Source organism: Centropristis striata, chromosome 2 (assembly GCF_030273125.1).
Source record: "Centropristis striata isolate RG_2023a ecotype Rhode Island chromosome 2, C.striata_1.0, whole genome shotgun sequence".
Lineage (NCBI taxonomy): Eukaryota > Metazoa > Chordata > Actinopteri > Perciformes > Serranidae > Centropristis > Centropristis striata.
In genome coordinates, this window is record NC_081518.1 from 45077005 (window position 1) to 45091486 (window position 14482).

Genomic DNA, 14482 nt, shown 5'->3' on the forward strand with positions numbered 1-14482 from the left:
CTTTTCACTTGTTCTTGTTTTCCATGCAACTTGAAACTTAAAATAAAATACTTGTGATATAATGTGTACTTAAGTTAAAGTTAAACTACAAATTCTCAAAGCACCCAAACACACTTTGTTAGAGTAACAAGCGTCAATTTACTTCCACACCTCAATTCCCATAATTGTCCACTAGGATTCATATAGACCCATTTAAATAAGTTAATAAGTTCCATGTCACTTACTCACCAATATCTCAGGAATTAGCAGCAGGCAATTATCACACACAATATGAAAAATTCAAGAAACATTTATTTACAATCCATAAAAAGTATTTTGATACAGCAGCGCTTCTTTTGAAGACAAAGTGTTACAATAAATACAAAATTCTACAGCGTTGAATCTCTTGGAGACAGAAGAGTTGTACATGGAGACTGCAGACTCCTGCAACAAAAAGAACAAATATTTTTAGTTGAATTTATATTTAGATCACATATTTCTATGAAAATGTGCCTTTTTTGTTCAGCTAGGAAATAATTAAAATGTCAGGATTTCTGAAAAATACACTAAACTAAAAACTGTCGTGTTCTTACCTTGACATTGAAATCAGTGCAATAGAGAAGATTACCTTACCGATCCAACATTAAAAACATTAATAATTTAGAGAGAGAGAAAGAGAGAGAGAATAGAAAGAGGTAGCAATTTTGTTGGAAACTTGCTCTTTAGAGGAAGAGGAAGGTTTTTTTGTTTTTTGAAATGGTCTTTTTCAGCTCTTTTAAGGAATGTTGTTTTTTCACTGCCACAGCATTTTCCTTTTTTTGATCTTTTTTTTCTCTTTTCTTTTTTTTGTTTTTGGCAGGATGTTTTAGACCATTTCAATTCTTTATTTTTTTTGTACAATCCAAAGTAAAGCCAAGAACTGAGAAGCAAAGCTTTCATACAAATCATTTAAACCCAGACATAAAATATTTACACATGAGCATTTAAACCAGTCAACCTAATACTATTCTGCAAAAGCTACAGTCTGTCATTCAGTTAAATTACAACACAGGTTTCTTCCTCAAACTGTGAGTTTTACATGGTGTCTTTAAGTGAAAAGCTGTCACATGTCCAGACAAACCATTTGTTTTTTGTGAAACAAAATAACAAAAAAAAAAAGGGAGAAAAAAACTGTTTCTACATTAAGAGCATTAAAAAATTCACCATTGATGCATTCAGTATACACATTAAAATTAATCAAACTCGCACAGGTTCTTCAGCTGGTTACACATTTGTGATGGGAGGAGAAAAAAAAAAAAAAAGTCGAGCCAAAGTAAAATGTGCCGTGTTGGTTTATGAACAGGCATTGAAATCTTATGAAGTTGCTGGATTTGTTGCTCGTCTTCCACACCAGTGCAACCAGGAAACATCTGACTGATCTTCATCTGCGCCAGGAGCGAGGCTCGTTGTCGTCGTCTTCCTCATCATCATCCTGCAGCAGCGCATCATCACTCAGAGACTCCTCCTGGTACTGATGGAGGAACAGGACAACACAGATGATTAGAACAGTTAAAGAGGAATGACCCTTTATGTTGAGCATCATCAGTATTCAACTTGGAGCATGTTTTAAAGGTCTGAAGGGTTTTTCAGCTCCAGGGTCTCATGCTGCAGACAGACCAGCTGCTGACTGACAGAGTGGCCAAGCAACAGCCACAAAGACCAGCTGGGATGTGTAATGGCTCCCTCTTGTGTTCTCAAAATGAAACGCAACAAGAAATGAGTATCGAATAAACTTTCCTCATATATCTGAACAGACAATATTCAAATATATCCACTAAAGCACAGAGGAAACAACCGATCCAGCTGGATTCTCCTTCAGGATGGAAGGAGGCTACACCAAATGTCTTTTAATCCAAGCTTTGATTGAGGTTTTCAAATGAGGCTTTCAATGTGTGTTGTCATATGTTCTTGGAACAAGTATTTTAGCTTGTTATGGTGGGAGATTTTCGCCTGACAACCATTTATAGAGGGGCGTGCCTCAAGCAGCAGAGCAAACAGTTTCTGACCACTTGAAAAGCTGCCAACAAAACAGTTTGAAATACAGAATAGCAGAATACTACCACAATAGCAATGGGTGCTACAGAAATAATAAATAATATACATACACACACAGTGAAAAATATTGACAAACCTCATCTTCCTCCGGTTCTGCCTCATCAGCATCAGCAGTACTGAGGGTTGTGACGGCCTTATGCCAGGCCAGACGTAACATGTGGTTGTTGAACCTGACTCCATGAAGAGCCGCCTGCAGACAGAGACGGATCAGAGACAGAGACAGACCAGAGACAGATCAGAGATCAGAGGGAAACATGTTGATGTAGGACAACACAAAGGGTCAAAAGGTCTGACAACATGTGAGACACTAATTGGGCTTAATCAAAAAAAACAAGCAGATTTTGGTGCTTCAGCTGAAGCAAAGTGCCAAATAAGTCAAAAGATACTGTAGAATAGTAGTTTCTATTGTTAATGAACTAATCAGCAGTTAGTGTGTGCAGGCTGCTAGCTGACTCACCTGTTCAGCTTCTGCTCTCGACTTGTAAGTGATGACAGCAGACATGTTGCTTTCATGGATCTGGCAATCTTCAATCTCTCCAAATTGCTTCAAAATTGTGAAAAAAAAAACATTTTGGTCACTTTACATCCAACACATTCCTGTGCAATTATTGAAATACTATCTTGTGCATCTTATTTTTTAAATTATCACACTGTGGTACAGTTTTTTTCCTCCTTATTGTAGTCAACATTAAGCGACAGTGCCATGGAGTTTCTGACGTCCTGTGTGTATCTTTTCCCCCCATTTCTGCTTATAGAATTTTTAATTGATCGTTAAACAGTGTATAGCTTCATTTACTAGATGTGCTATACACCATTTCATTTCTATTTAAGAGTAGACTTGATTTGTGTTGCTGCAGCATTGGTGGTCAGCTGCACTGTCCCTTTGTGACCACCAGAGGACACTGTTGATTCTCTTTGCTGCACTGAGAAAGTTAGAATTCAGTGCACATGCTGTAAATTGTATGACAACATAATCATATTAAAAAGGAGTAAAACTACAGCCCAAGTGAGATCATTTCTATATATATATTTTTTTAACTAAAATCCATAATTGTGCTACCAATTACATAAAAAGTAAAAATATGAGGCAGTCTTTTTAAGGCTTTGTTTATGTTTAGAATTTGTACTTTTTCCGTTTAACCACAGGACACACAGCCTTAATCCAGAGTGAGGACGTGAGAACAGCTGAGAGTTTTATTTGTCATGTCCTGACTGACCCACGGGCCCTGAATGCCCCCCAACCCCCCCAGCAGTAACGCTAGCAGTGCCCTTTAACACAGTCTCTGATCTGCAACCCACAGCTGCCATCAAAAGGTCATATTGGTTAATTGTGGGTATCAGATTCCTTCTCTCCTGTAGGTATATTTCTCTACTGTAGGTATATTTCTCTCCTGTAGGTATATTTCTCTACTGTAGGTATATTTCTCTCCTGTAGGTATATTTCTCTCCTGTAGGTATATTTCTCTACTGTAGGTATATTTCTCTACTGTAGGTATATATTCTGACTTACAGCAAAGTGTGGCAGCAGGTCCACATGGTCTGCATCAGCAAAACCAGAAATCTCCAGCGCTCGTGGTCTGTGGTCCACCACGGCGTGCAGCGGTCCGCTCCTCCCCCGTCCTCTGGAGCCCCGGCCCCGGGCCCTGAGGGCCCCCCGGCCCCGAGCGTGGCCCCCCCGGCCCCGTCCTGGGGACAGGATCCCTCTTTTAGCCGCCTGTGTAGAAACAAAAATGGGGACAGAAGGAAGTCAAACAAGAGCGCAAAGACCTGGCTGACATCTTGAAACAAGCCAATATTATTTATATAACCCAAAAAACTAATCACAGATTTGCCTTAAAGGGCTTCACAGACTCTACATGGTAGGACTCCCTCTGTCCTCAGAGCCTCACATCGGCCTGGAAAACTCCTCAAAAACCCTTCTAACAGGGGAAAGATAAGCTCAGGGAGAGACAGAGGAGGGATCCCCTCCCAGGACAGACAGAAGAATAGATGTGGTTGTACAGATCAACAGAGTAGAATAGAGTAGAAAGAGGTTGAAGGGGGAGAGGGAGGGAGGATAGAGAGGAGGAGACAGACAGAAGGAGTTCTGGGAGGAGAACAGCAGCAGGAGAAGCGTGTAACACATTCAGAGTTGTGGAAATAAAACTAACACTAAAGTGACAGTTTTCTCTCTCTACATCAAGTCCATACCTCTATCTGCATCTGTGTGTACTTGATCTTGAGTGAGGCGGTGTCCTCCCCGGCCTGGGTCTTCTTATACAGGTCCAGCTCTGCGTCTAGCAGTTCTTTCTGTGCCTGAAAAAAAAAAGATCAATTCATATCAGGAAAGACAACGTTGCAAGTTGGAAGTCAAAAACAAATGGATAAACAAAATAATAGCACAATATACAGTTTCCTTTGACAAGCCACTTTAAGATGAACAAAGCCGGTTAAATCCAGATATTTCAACCAAATGTTGGTGACCTACAACAAAAAACTGAAAGCTTTTGCTGTGTATAACTGCTAGTCTAGTCTGGTCTACCTCGGCCTTGCTCTTGGCTGCTCGTAGCGGGTTGCTGCTGCCTGAGATTCCCTTGATCTCCTCCTGCAGTTTGGTGATGCTCTTGGTTAACATGCTCAGAGTGTCCATGATCTTGGCTTTATCCTCTGCCTTCATCGCTTTGTTCTTCTCCAGTTTGGATATGAGGAGCTACAGAGGAGGAGCAGGATCAGAGAAACACAATCACAAGTTCAGTGGGTAGTCGCTCCTTCAAACAAAACAACTCCATCAGCCTCAAAGGAACAGAGGGGGAAGAGTTAAATACTGGCTCAATCTGCTTTCTTTACCAAGTATTTCATTTTCTGGTAGTTTGTGTTCCTGTGTGATTTAGGTCTGGGAGCCTTGCTATCCATGGCAGTAGCTGCTTAGCTTCAGAGCTGTTTCTCTGCAGTGTGCATCAGTAATACACTGGCTTTGGATATATATGTATATATCTATACATCAGGTCATGTGGGAAGAAGTTTTTTTTTTTTTTTAAAGGGCCTGGAAAAAGAGCATTTTGCTATATAGATGGATTGGATTCGAAAACATAAGGAAGAGTACTGGAAAGCTACAGAATTATATAAAAAAATAATAATAAAACTATAATAATGGATCTGCCTTGCAATACTGTGGTGAAATTGTGGTTAATTTGATTTGCACGGCAGAAACATTGCAGCCTGTAGACAAATGATCATTAAATGAGTCACAGATCTGAAACATTGTTGGTAAATCTACACACAAAGAAGCAGGCAGAGTCTCAGAGTGTCTGAGTGTCTCAGGGACTCATGCTGCTTCATGCTGCTTCTGGTGACTCAGACGTCTTTTACAGCTCACACACTGACATTTACATTTCTTAACCCTGCAGAATCAAACTGCAGAAAGGGACATTGAAGGTTGAAGACACAGCCTCCTACTCCAGATTCTCCTACCTTCTGTGTTTCAATGTGCTTCTCCAATATTTCTTGCTTCTTCTTCCTCACGTCCTGCTGTAGTCGTAGAGCTTCCTGTGAAAGAAATCATGGAAATGATTAAATACTGCCTTTTGGTATCAGAATATAAGTTACTTGCTTCCTGTTTTCCTCTCCTATTGTGTCTTTACTTCTGAATCTCTCTATTACCCATCATGACTTTCATTTCTCTTCTCACCTGTTTCTTCTTCAAGGCTTCTTCGGAGGTTTTCTGTGCTGCCTTCAGGGCAGCAGGGTTGTAGACAGTCTTAGTGAGGCCCATGGACGTAGAAAACACCTGAAGAGAGAGAGAGAAAATAACACATACCTTTAATACACCTTGGAAAAAAAAGGGGAGAAAGTAAAAAAGAAAATAATTCTCAACAGTGAGAACTTACTTTTTCAACAGGAGCTGCTGGTTTGGCAGAGAAACCCAAACGGTCCTTCACTGACAGCTTGGAGGGATTCTGCTGCAATGAGGGAAGAAACATTGCATAATGTTTATACACACACATTCTGCAAATCTTGACAAGCATATGGGAAACACACACCCTGAACACCATCACCTACACACACACACACCTGAGAGGCTACAACGGACTCTTGTGAGGGCTCAGAGTTTGCAGTGAGCAGGGGTCCGAGGCGGTCTTTGACAGACTGCTTCAGAGACGTGGCTGAGGGCTGCTGGGCGATAAAGGACACGTTAATAACAATACCTCTGCATTAATGCATTTTAGGAGAACCAGTCTGATGTTTCATCTTCCAGTTTTCTTGATCTTAAGATGCATCTGTATCATCTACTTTTATCTTCCTACGTCTCCTACAATGACTCAGCGCTCAGTGAAACCTCCCTCTGACTGTAACTGTATGTGGAGGCAGAACTGGCATTCATGCAACATGTTTCTACAAGTGACAACATGTGAAGCCAACAGAGAATAACACTGTGCTGACTCATTCACAGTTTTGCACAAAAAACAAAAACAAACACTCTTGTAGTTGGTGTTTCATTTCCACAGTGACGATGACAGAACATGGATCCATGTTGTTGATCTGTTTAATCTGATGTTGGCAGAAGACCTGCTGCATCTCTCTCTGCTGAATGCTTTCTGTAACTAAGAGAAGATGTTGGCCTCATTGGTGTTTGCCTTAAAAGAAGCCTGTTGAATCTCAGGACCTCACATCAAAAAGTAATATTGTATTTTTATTTCTGTAGCAGCGCTATGACCAGACCACTGTTTTCCTGAACTTGAACTCTGATTTGTCTGTCTGTGTTGAATTTTGGCGCAAAGTGTGTGGTGCACAGGTGGAGGGAGAGGTGCAAACAGGTGAGTTGTTTGTTTAAAAACACACCAGTTTCTGGCACATTATGACTCTGTATTCTGCAGTGTATATATGTCTGATTACAGCAGCTCATAAATCTTGTTTGCCATTCCTTGATTTCCAATATTCTCTTTTGCAAAAGTGGTGTTTGATGTATTGTTCTTGAAATGAATGATGCAAATGCTACTACGTCACATTTTATGATGCATCCATATAACACGTGAAATACATTTAATAAAACTGAAAAAGCATAGGATTGATGCTCTCATAAAACCTTAACACTAAGTCCTAAAGAAGTGTCTTTTCATTTGTTAAACTGTTGTCACCTCCGACTTGTTGCACCAGTGGGATTAAAACAGGGTCCTGGACATTACAACAACCATAAAATGTTCCCAGAAGTGCATTCCATTGCTAAAAAACAAAACTCTTAAAACTGTGATTCCTTTGCTTAAAAGTAATTTTGCCTCTTAAATATAATAATAAATACATATTTTTACTCTTACTGGAAAAATCAACTCCGGCAAATAATAGCAATATTTAGTGTTAGTGTTGGGGCATTTTATAACAACCTGATGTAAGAGACAGATCTGAGGAGAATGTTACCATGGCTGGCTGTGCCTGCTGCTGCTGCTGCTGTGACTGAGAGTGAATCTGTCCGGCTGCATCGCTGCCATCCTCACGGAACCAGTGCACCCTGATGAAGCGGTTGTTGAGAACAGCCTCGGTGCTCTGCATCGCCCGCTTGGCCTCGTCTGGTGAGGCAAACTGGATCAGTGCCCCCTCCGGGTCATTCTGGAAGGCCACCTGTCAGGAGACATAAAAATAGTTCTGAGAGACAGTTTTATTAACAGTCGTCCACATGTAGAGTAAAACCTGCAGGTAGCTGGAGGATCGGTCCAAACTTCACCTCAAGATTGTTGGTTATCGATGGAGTAAATCTAGCATGTGATTCACCTTATTATCCCAACTGTCACAGAAAGTGTGTTTACTAATCACTTTATTATCTTTCAAAAACCAACGCATAAAAGTTTGCTTTTACTCTTCCAGTAAGTCGCTTTGGATAAAAGCGTCTGCTAAATGACTAAATGACTAAAAGTGTCAAGAAGAGATATGCAATTCATTTTAAAGAATGCCTTTAGGTACCTCAGATTTTAGAACTTTTTTTTCTCCATTACTCTTTGCTGGGTTTGCACTAATTTCGTTACAACAGCAACAGATTATAACATATAAGCTAGGTTTTAAAAATGACTATTCCCTGTGCGTCAAACATCAGAACTGACATTGTTTTTAACTCTGTTAATGTAACGTATAGCCAACATTAGCTGGTGAAACTGTTTATATTATTATTGCTAATAAATAAATACTACATATACATTTTCTGACTACTAAGCATCAAATATGTGATTTTCATATGTAAAGCACCACAGAGGGACTGACCTGGAGGTTGACAATGGTGCCAAACTTGCTGAAATGTTCATTGAGTTTGCTGATGTTGTTGAGCTCTGGAGGAATCTGCCGAACCAGCAGCTTGGCGTTGGGAGAGAATGGGACTCTTTTGTGGAAGCCCTGGTGGTTGGGCTTGTTGAAGTTGGGTCTGAGCAGAGAAGAGAAACTGTTAAACTATTTGTAAAACCTCTGCAGAAGGTAGTCAACCACTGGTTTAAAAGGCAGCATCAGACTAATTTTCTTACTTATCAAACCAGGGTTTCTTGGTGGGGAGGCCTCCTTCATGAGGAACAGGAGGTCTCTTCCTGGAATCAGACTCCATGACGATCCTCATGCTGTTGTTTGGGATCTTGTCTGTTGAGAAAAACATTAACAGGTCAGCTTTCAGGACAAATTGTACATAACTGGAAAATATCACAACCTGTTATAGTTAATCAGCAGCAGGCAGAAGAACGCAAAGTACCAGCAGGTTTAAGACACAATCAAAGCTCAGCGGTCCAGTTGATGTGAACAATACCTCTGGGTGGATGGTCCACCTCCCCCATGGTGAGGCCAATCAGGTTGCGTCTCTGGGCGTTTACCCGGTGGCGGTACATGGGCCGGGAGGTGTTGGTGATGCTGGGAGCCTCAGGGTTGTACACGTCTGACTCATAGTTATCTGCTCAGCAAACACAAGACACATTCACTCATTAAACAGCAAGTTAAGGAACAGTAACAATGATTTAGAAGCACAAAATTAAATTAAAAAAATCAAAAAAAATCAACACACAGCTGGTACCTGGTGGGAAGCGTGGCACCGAGGCCTGGGGAAGAGAGGAGCGCATCCCGGAGGTGACGATGGTGGGAACAGAGCTGGTCATGGAGTTAGGAGGAGCATCCATACCTGACGGCTGCAGAGGAGGGAGCGGAGGAGGAGGACCTGTTTCACACAGAGGAAAACAAGTTCAAGCAAAACTGGTCCAAAAAAAAAAAAAAAAGTACCCCACCTCTGCTGAACCGTTTATTATTCTAACTGTTTATTATTCTAACTGTTTATTATTCTAACTGTTTATTATTCTAACTGTTTATTATTCTAACTGTTTATTATTCTAAGTGTTCAGCAGGAGGGTGATCCCTTTTCCTGCCATCTGCCTTTAGAGACTCTTAACTTAGTGTGGGTTACTTCCTGTTCACTCACAACAACAGCTGACAGGATGCAGACATATCATTAGAATAACAGTATTTTTTACATGAATAACTATAACACTCCTTTAATTTGTATGGATCACATTCAAGTCTCAAACCGCCTTTATTTTAGATTTGTGCCGTTTATGAATTTTATCCAATTCTGCCTTCCATGTGAACGATTGTGAACAAGCTATTGACAGAACCGTCTGTATTCATACCTGCAACAGGTGGGAGGCTGGGTGGAAGAGCCCCTGGTGGGGGCACAGGGGGCCGCAGGTTGACAGGTGGGGGGTTCATGAGGGGCGGGGGCGGTGGGAGGCCGGGGGGTGGAGGTGCGTCCACACCTGGGAGAGGTGGAGGCTGGAAGGGCAGCATGTTGGGCAGATTCACATCCTCCACCACCACTGGGTCACTTCCATGGTCAAAGGGACACATGTCCCCTCTCATGCAGAAGCCCTTTTCTGGAAGAGATTTCAGACGTGTGGAACATCAAACACACAGAACTACAAGAACAAAAAACAGCCTAAATACTTTTAATATAAATATATTTAATCTTACCATCGTAGTCGCGGCATCTCTTCCTCTGTTGGGGGGGCGGTCCTCTGAACAGGCCCCGGTCCACGGGGGGCCCGGGCCGGAAGTCTGACCAGCTCTCGGTGGTGTTGTTGCTGTGATGGTGCGTGGGGGCGATGACGGTGATGGTGCTGCTCAGCGTTGGCACGGGGAAGTGTGACGTGGTGGCAGAGGAGACCAGGGGGGCCGGGGTGTAGCTCTCCCCGCTCTCTGGCCGCTCCACTCGCTCATGATCAAACTTCAGCTTCCCAGAATCTCGTTCTGCAAACAGACAAAAAGGACCAAACTATTTAGTTAAATTACTGCCACGATGGCACGTATAAAAGTGAGAAACAAGACTTACACATCACAAACTTTAAATCTTCTCATCCTTAGTTGATCCATTTCTCAACATCAAGTCATTTTTGTCCATGTTGTCTACTGATGATCAGCTGTCTGAGGCTGCTTTCTGATAGAAAAACACTGACTTCATTGTAACTGGTGTTGTGTGACTTTGTAATCTCCACACTGTGCCGACTCATTTTTTTTGTGCTGTCAAACGCCATGGATCAGTAAAAGCCTTGTTTGGTAAAAGTGTCAATTTTACAGAAGTCTGAAGGTCAGTAAAGGTGTAAATGTTGCCTTATACACCAGGCAAGACCAGGCACAAGGCTCAAACCAGAGTCTTCCCCCATGCTACGGAAATGACTGGAGACAACTCATCTGTGCTAAACTCAGTGATGCATTTTGGGCCGTATCCTGTATTATACTTAAATACTGCTGAAGTGTCTGTTTGCTGAGGCTCCCCTCAGTAATTCTCGGGTTGTGTGAGATTTGCGTGCTGTCTGAGTAAAGAAACGCTTTGACTTCAAGATCCTCATTTTTGGGAGTGATTTTTACCCACACTATAACAACTGCACTGTTTTACATGCTTAGGTCAATGAATTCCTCCTATTCAATTAGACAAATTTCTGGACAATTCTGAGATAATCTTAGTGTTTAAAAAAGCTTTGTAGTCAGCTGTAAACTGATTCAACACAGGTTCAAACTGCATGACCTTTGACCAGACTGTAGAATGTAAAAGAGGTGTTCTGTGGTGGTTTAAACTGACAAGTTGATCCTGCTGACATGCCTGTGTAGAAAGCATGACATCACTTTAACTCAGTCATCAGGTTCTCACCTCTACTCCTGCTTCTTGTGCGACTCCTGCTGTGTGATCGGCTCCGGCTGCGGTCTCGGTCCCGATCTCTTTCTCTGTCTCTGTCCCGGTCCCTCTCTCTGTCGCGGTCTCGGACGCGGTCCTTACTCCAGCTCCGACTGCGGCTGCGACTGTAACTGCGTCCTCTCCTGCGATTGTATCTGTCGCGGTACGAGTCTCTCCTGGGCGGGAGGCGGTCATACTCCCTCTTCCTGGAGCGGTCGTCTCGCTTACGATCGTCTCCTCTCCTAGTTGGTTAGATTATTATTATTATCATCATTATTATTATTATTAACCAAACATGATAATTAGTGAAAAATCAATACAAGCTGAAAGAGAAAAGTGAAAGTACTTGAACATACCTGGTGTCTCTGCTGTAGCGAGAGCTTGACTGGGGTGGGCTGTGATTCACTCTGCGTGGGAACTTCTTCTCCCGTTCGTCTTCCCGGTTTGTCTGACCAAAGAAAAAAGTTACTTTGAATAAATAGGGCTGCAACCTCCTATTAGTCTACTCATCATTCACTTTGGTTTTAGTTGGTTAAGATTTCTTCAATCCATTTATTATCTATTTCATACTTAATGACTTATGTCCAATAAACGTATGAATACATATCTGGTTAGCAAGATAAGATTTAAAGTGGTGCTTTTGCATGATTATGTGTGGTGAAACTCAGTTTTACAGATTTGTTGATTAAATCAATTAGTCAGAAAAAGAAACAGAATAATCAAATTATTTTAACAACCACTCGTGCAATTTTGTTATCTCTCTTTCTGTCTCTGTGAGGACGCAGCTCACTATCAGATGTATGCGTAGTTCACTGTGTGTGTCCTCTCTCTATGCATTTATATATCAATCATGTAAGATGCTTTTGATACAATGATCATGTGCTTATATTGTTTTAAAACTATGATTACTTTAAATACATGTATCCCATCTGCTTGAACTTAGTAATACTCTAAAATCACAAAGAATATATATTTTACATCTGTGTCACGTCGTTTGTTACTGTACGTGACGTAACCACTATATTCTTTAAATAGTTTCCTTGTGAGACATTCTTGACATTACAGGGTTACCTCGTCTTTTTTCTGCTCATCTTTGTCCACTTTGATCAGAGGGGGTGGCTGCTCTGTGTGCGGGAGGTAGTTTTTGTTGTTAATGGCTTCAAACAGCTTATCCACAAATGGCTGGGTCTCTGAAAGAACATAATGGTGCAAATTAAAGATTAAATAACAATACTCATTCAAACAATAACACACGTTGGATCACTTGGTAAATTAAAGAAACTTGCAGGTAGTAAATTCTTTCATGAGGCTGGAGGGATTTATTACCTTTCTGAAGAAATACATCCAACTGGTCTATACACAGCGCTTTAAGTTCCTTTTCACTTTTGTCTTTCTTCACCAAAGCGACAACGTACTTGGCGAGGGCAGAAGGGTCTGCATCACAGCTGGATGTGTAGAGAGAAATCAATGAGACACACAAACATCACAACAAATAATATAGAATTGACACATACCCTAAACATATAACACTCTTGGTTTTGCCTATACATGTGTGTTTACAATCTGTGTTTCTAACATTGGCTTATCGTCACACTATTAAAATAATCGCCCAAGTCAGTTTTGTCAAAATTGTTGCCTAAATCATCTAAAGGCAATTTTTTTGAACATGCCTTTGTGACTTAAGCAAGATACGGTAACACTTTATTTTGAAGGTGTCTACATAAGAGTGACATGAGCGTGTCATAAACATGACATGGGATGTGTCATGAACATTAATGACACTTTGCAGTAACTTTAATGCTCATGATACTTGTCATGTCATGTTTATGACAGGCTTGTGTGACTCTTATGTAGACTCCTTCAAAATAAAGTGTTTCCATATCTTGCTTAAGTCACAAAGGCATGTTCAAAACATTGCCTAAGTCATTTATTTCTCTTAAGTTACATAATTTACACACAGTGTTATTACTATGCCAATAGCCATCCTTTGTTACATCCTTTTTTAGTGAAATGATCAATAAATGTCATATGTTACACTTTTGGTGAAGTTTTTTGTGTTTCCTGCAAAACTTGAAAAAATTAGTTAGGCCTTTATTTTAACAGGATAACGATGTATAATTCAGACTGAGTTATTATTGCTAAAGTTGAGCTGAGTTAACAGTGGAGTGGCTACCAGCTAACGATACTTACATGGGCTCGAGGGTTTCGGACAGCCATGTTTTCAAGGCATCAAGGTTTTCAATGATCATTTTAAATCCAGCCGAACTTTCCCTCCACCACGGCCAGAGTTAGTGCTAGCTGCTGCTTATCTTTCCGAAACGATAGCCGACATTAGCTGGTGAAACTAGCCACTTCTGTGGTCCTTGGCTAGGCTCTGGTGCTAGACGCGCCGTTAGCCGAACAGCTGCGTTAGCGGTGGCTAGCTTAGCTTCGCTAGCATGCGTCTTTGCAGGCCACAAACGTGCCGCACGATTCCTCGATTCTCGTTATGTTTTGTGATTGAGACGCGGGCAGGGCGAGTCTATTATTTCGCAGCGTCCTAAAGAACCAGCCCCAAAGGTTAGAAGGGATTTAAATCCGTTAAACTTAATGCAACACCCACGCTTAACTTGCTACTTTATCCCCTCTCGCTAGCTAACATGCCATGGCGACTATTTACTTCCGCTTGTGTTCTCGTTGACATCATATCGCGAGAGGACGAAGTACAGTAGATTTGCTACCATTTCATCTGTACCACTGTACCACATATTATTAGATTATATAAAATACAAAAAAAGATGTAATATCCATTTTTTAATAACATAATGTTAAATTTGGTGCATTTATGCAAAACAAAGGATATTTTGAATAGCGGTTAATTTTACATTTATATATTTGTATAGTATTTTGGAAAAGAACTGGCACTTTATAGCATTAAGCACGTAGCATATCACTGTACATGTTCAATGTCAATAAATTATATTCTATATACACAAATGCAATCTTATTTGCTCAGTTATATGGCATTAAAATTGCCTTTCACCCCTTTTTTTTGGTTTGGGTTTTTTTCTTGTCCTCTCCTTTTTGTTTCATCTGCTTTGTTGATGCAGGGCATCTGCTTGTTTACTTGCTATTCATTTTTGTCATTAGTCTTTTTGTCAGGGATTAGTTTTTCTCACCTTCTGTAAAAAACAAAGGAAACATAACTGTCGACTGTTAATTTCTGTTAAGTGACTGGTTTCCCAATAAACATATTTGAAACAAAATTGCCTT

The 14482-nt window shown here is 40.9% G+C and overlaps 1 protein-coding gene across 7 annotated transcripts; it reads right to left on the reverse strand.

Moving 5' to 3' along the window:
* Positions 1 to 273: 273 nt before the first annotated feature.
* Positions 274 to 13883, reverse strand: rbm26 (RNA binding motif protein 26). 7 transcript variants are annotated; one of them, XM_059355190.1, is made up of 22 exons: positions 13421 to 13883; positions 12557 to 12675; positions 12302 to 12420; positions 11587 to 11678; positions 11207 to 11472; positions 10033 to 10308; positions 9693 to 9935; positions 9086 to 9226; positions 8825 to 8965; positions 8553 to 8661; positions 8299 to 8455; positions 7465 to 7665; positions 6124 to 6222; positions 5940 to 6008; positions 5741 to 5839; positions 5524 to 5598; positions 4595 to 4762; positions 4264 to 4368; positions 3584 to 3787; positions 2531 to 2617; positions 2150 to 2263; positions 274 to 1489 (listed from the first exon to the last, which is right to left on the reverse strand). In XM_059355190.1, exons 1-22 carry the CDS (start codon positions 13477 to 13479, stop codon positions 1400 to 1402), a joined length of 3033 nt encoding a protein of 1010 aa, XP_059211173.1. In that variant the 5' UTR covers positions 13480 to 13883; the 3' UTR covers positions 274 to 1399. The 7 variants fall into 7 exon arrangements, with proteins under 7 accessions (XP_059211173.1, XP_059211164.1, XP_059211157.1 ...); XM_059355181.1 differs by having other exon boundaries at positions 6124 to 6225; XM_059355174.1 differs by having other exon boundaries at positions 5940 to 6011; positions 6124 to 6225.
* Between the last annotated feature and the right edge of the window lie 599 nt (positions 13884 to 14482).

What these genes read in the sequence shown, in the direction of transcription:
- rbm26 (XM_059355147.1), bottom strand. Translation starts at nt 13,479, where the DNA reads ATGATCATTGAAAACCTTGATGCCTTGAAAACATGGCTGTCCGAAACC. An exon ending in AAGCCTTGAAGAAGAAACAG is followed by an intron (nt 5,599 to 5,740) that starts GTGAGAAGAGAA and finishes TTTCTTTCACAG; the next exon opens with GAAGCTCTACGACTACAGCA. An exon ending in ACACACAGATGCAGATAGAG is followed by an intron (nt 3,788 to 4,263) that starts GTATGGACTTGA and finishes GTTTCTACACAG; the next exon opens with GCGGCTAAAAGAGGGATCCT.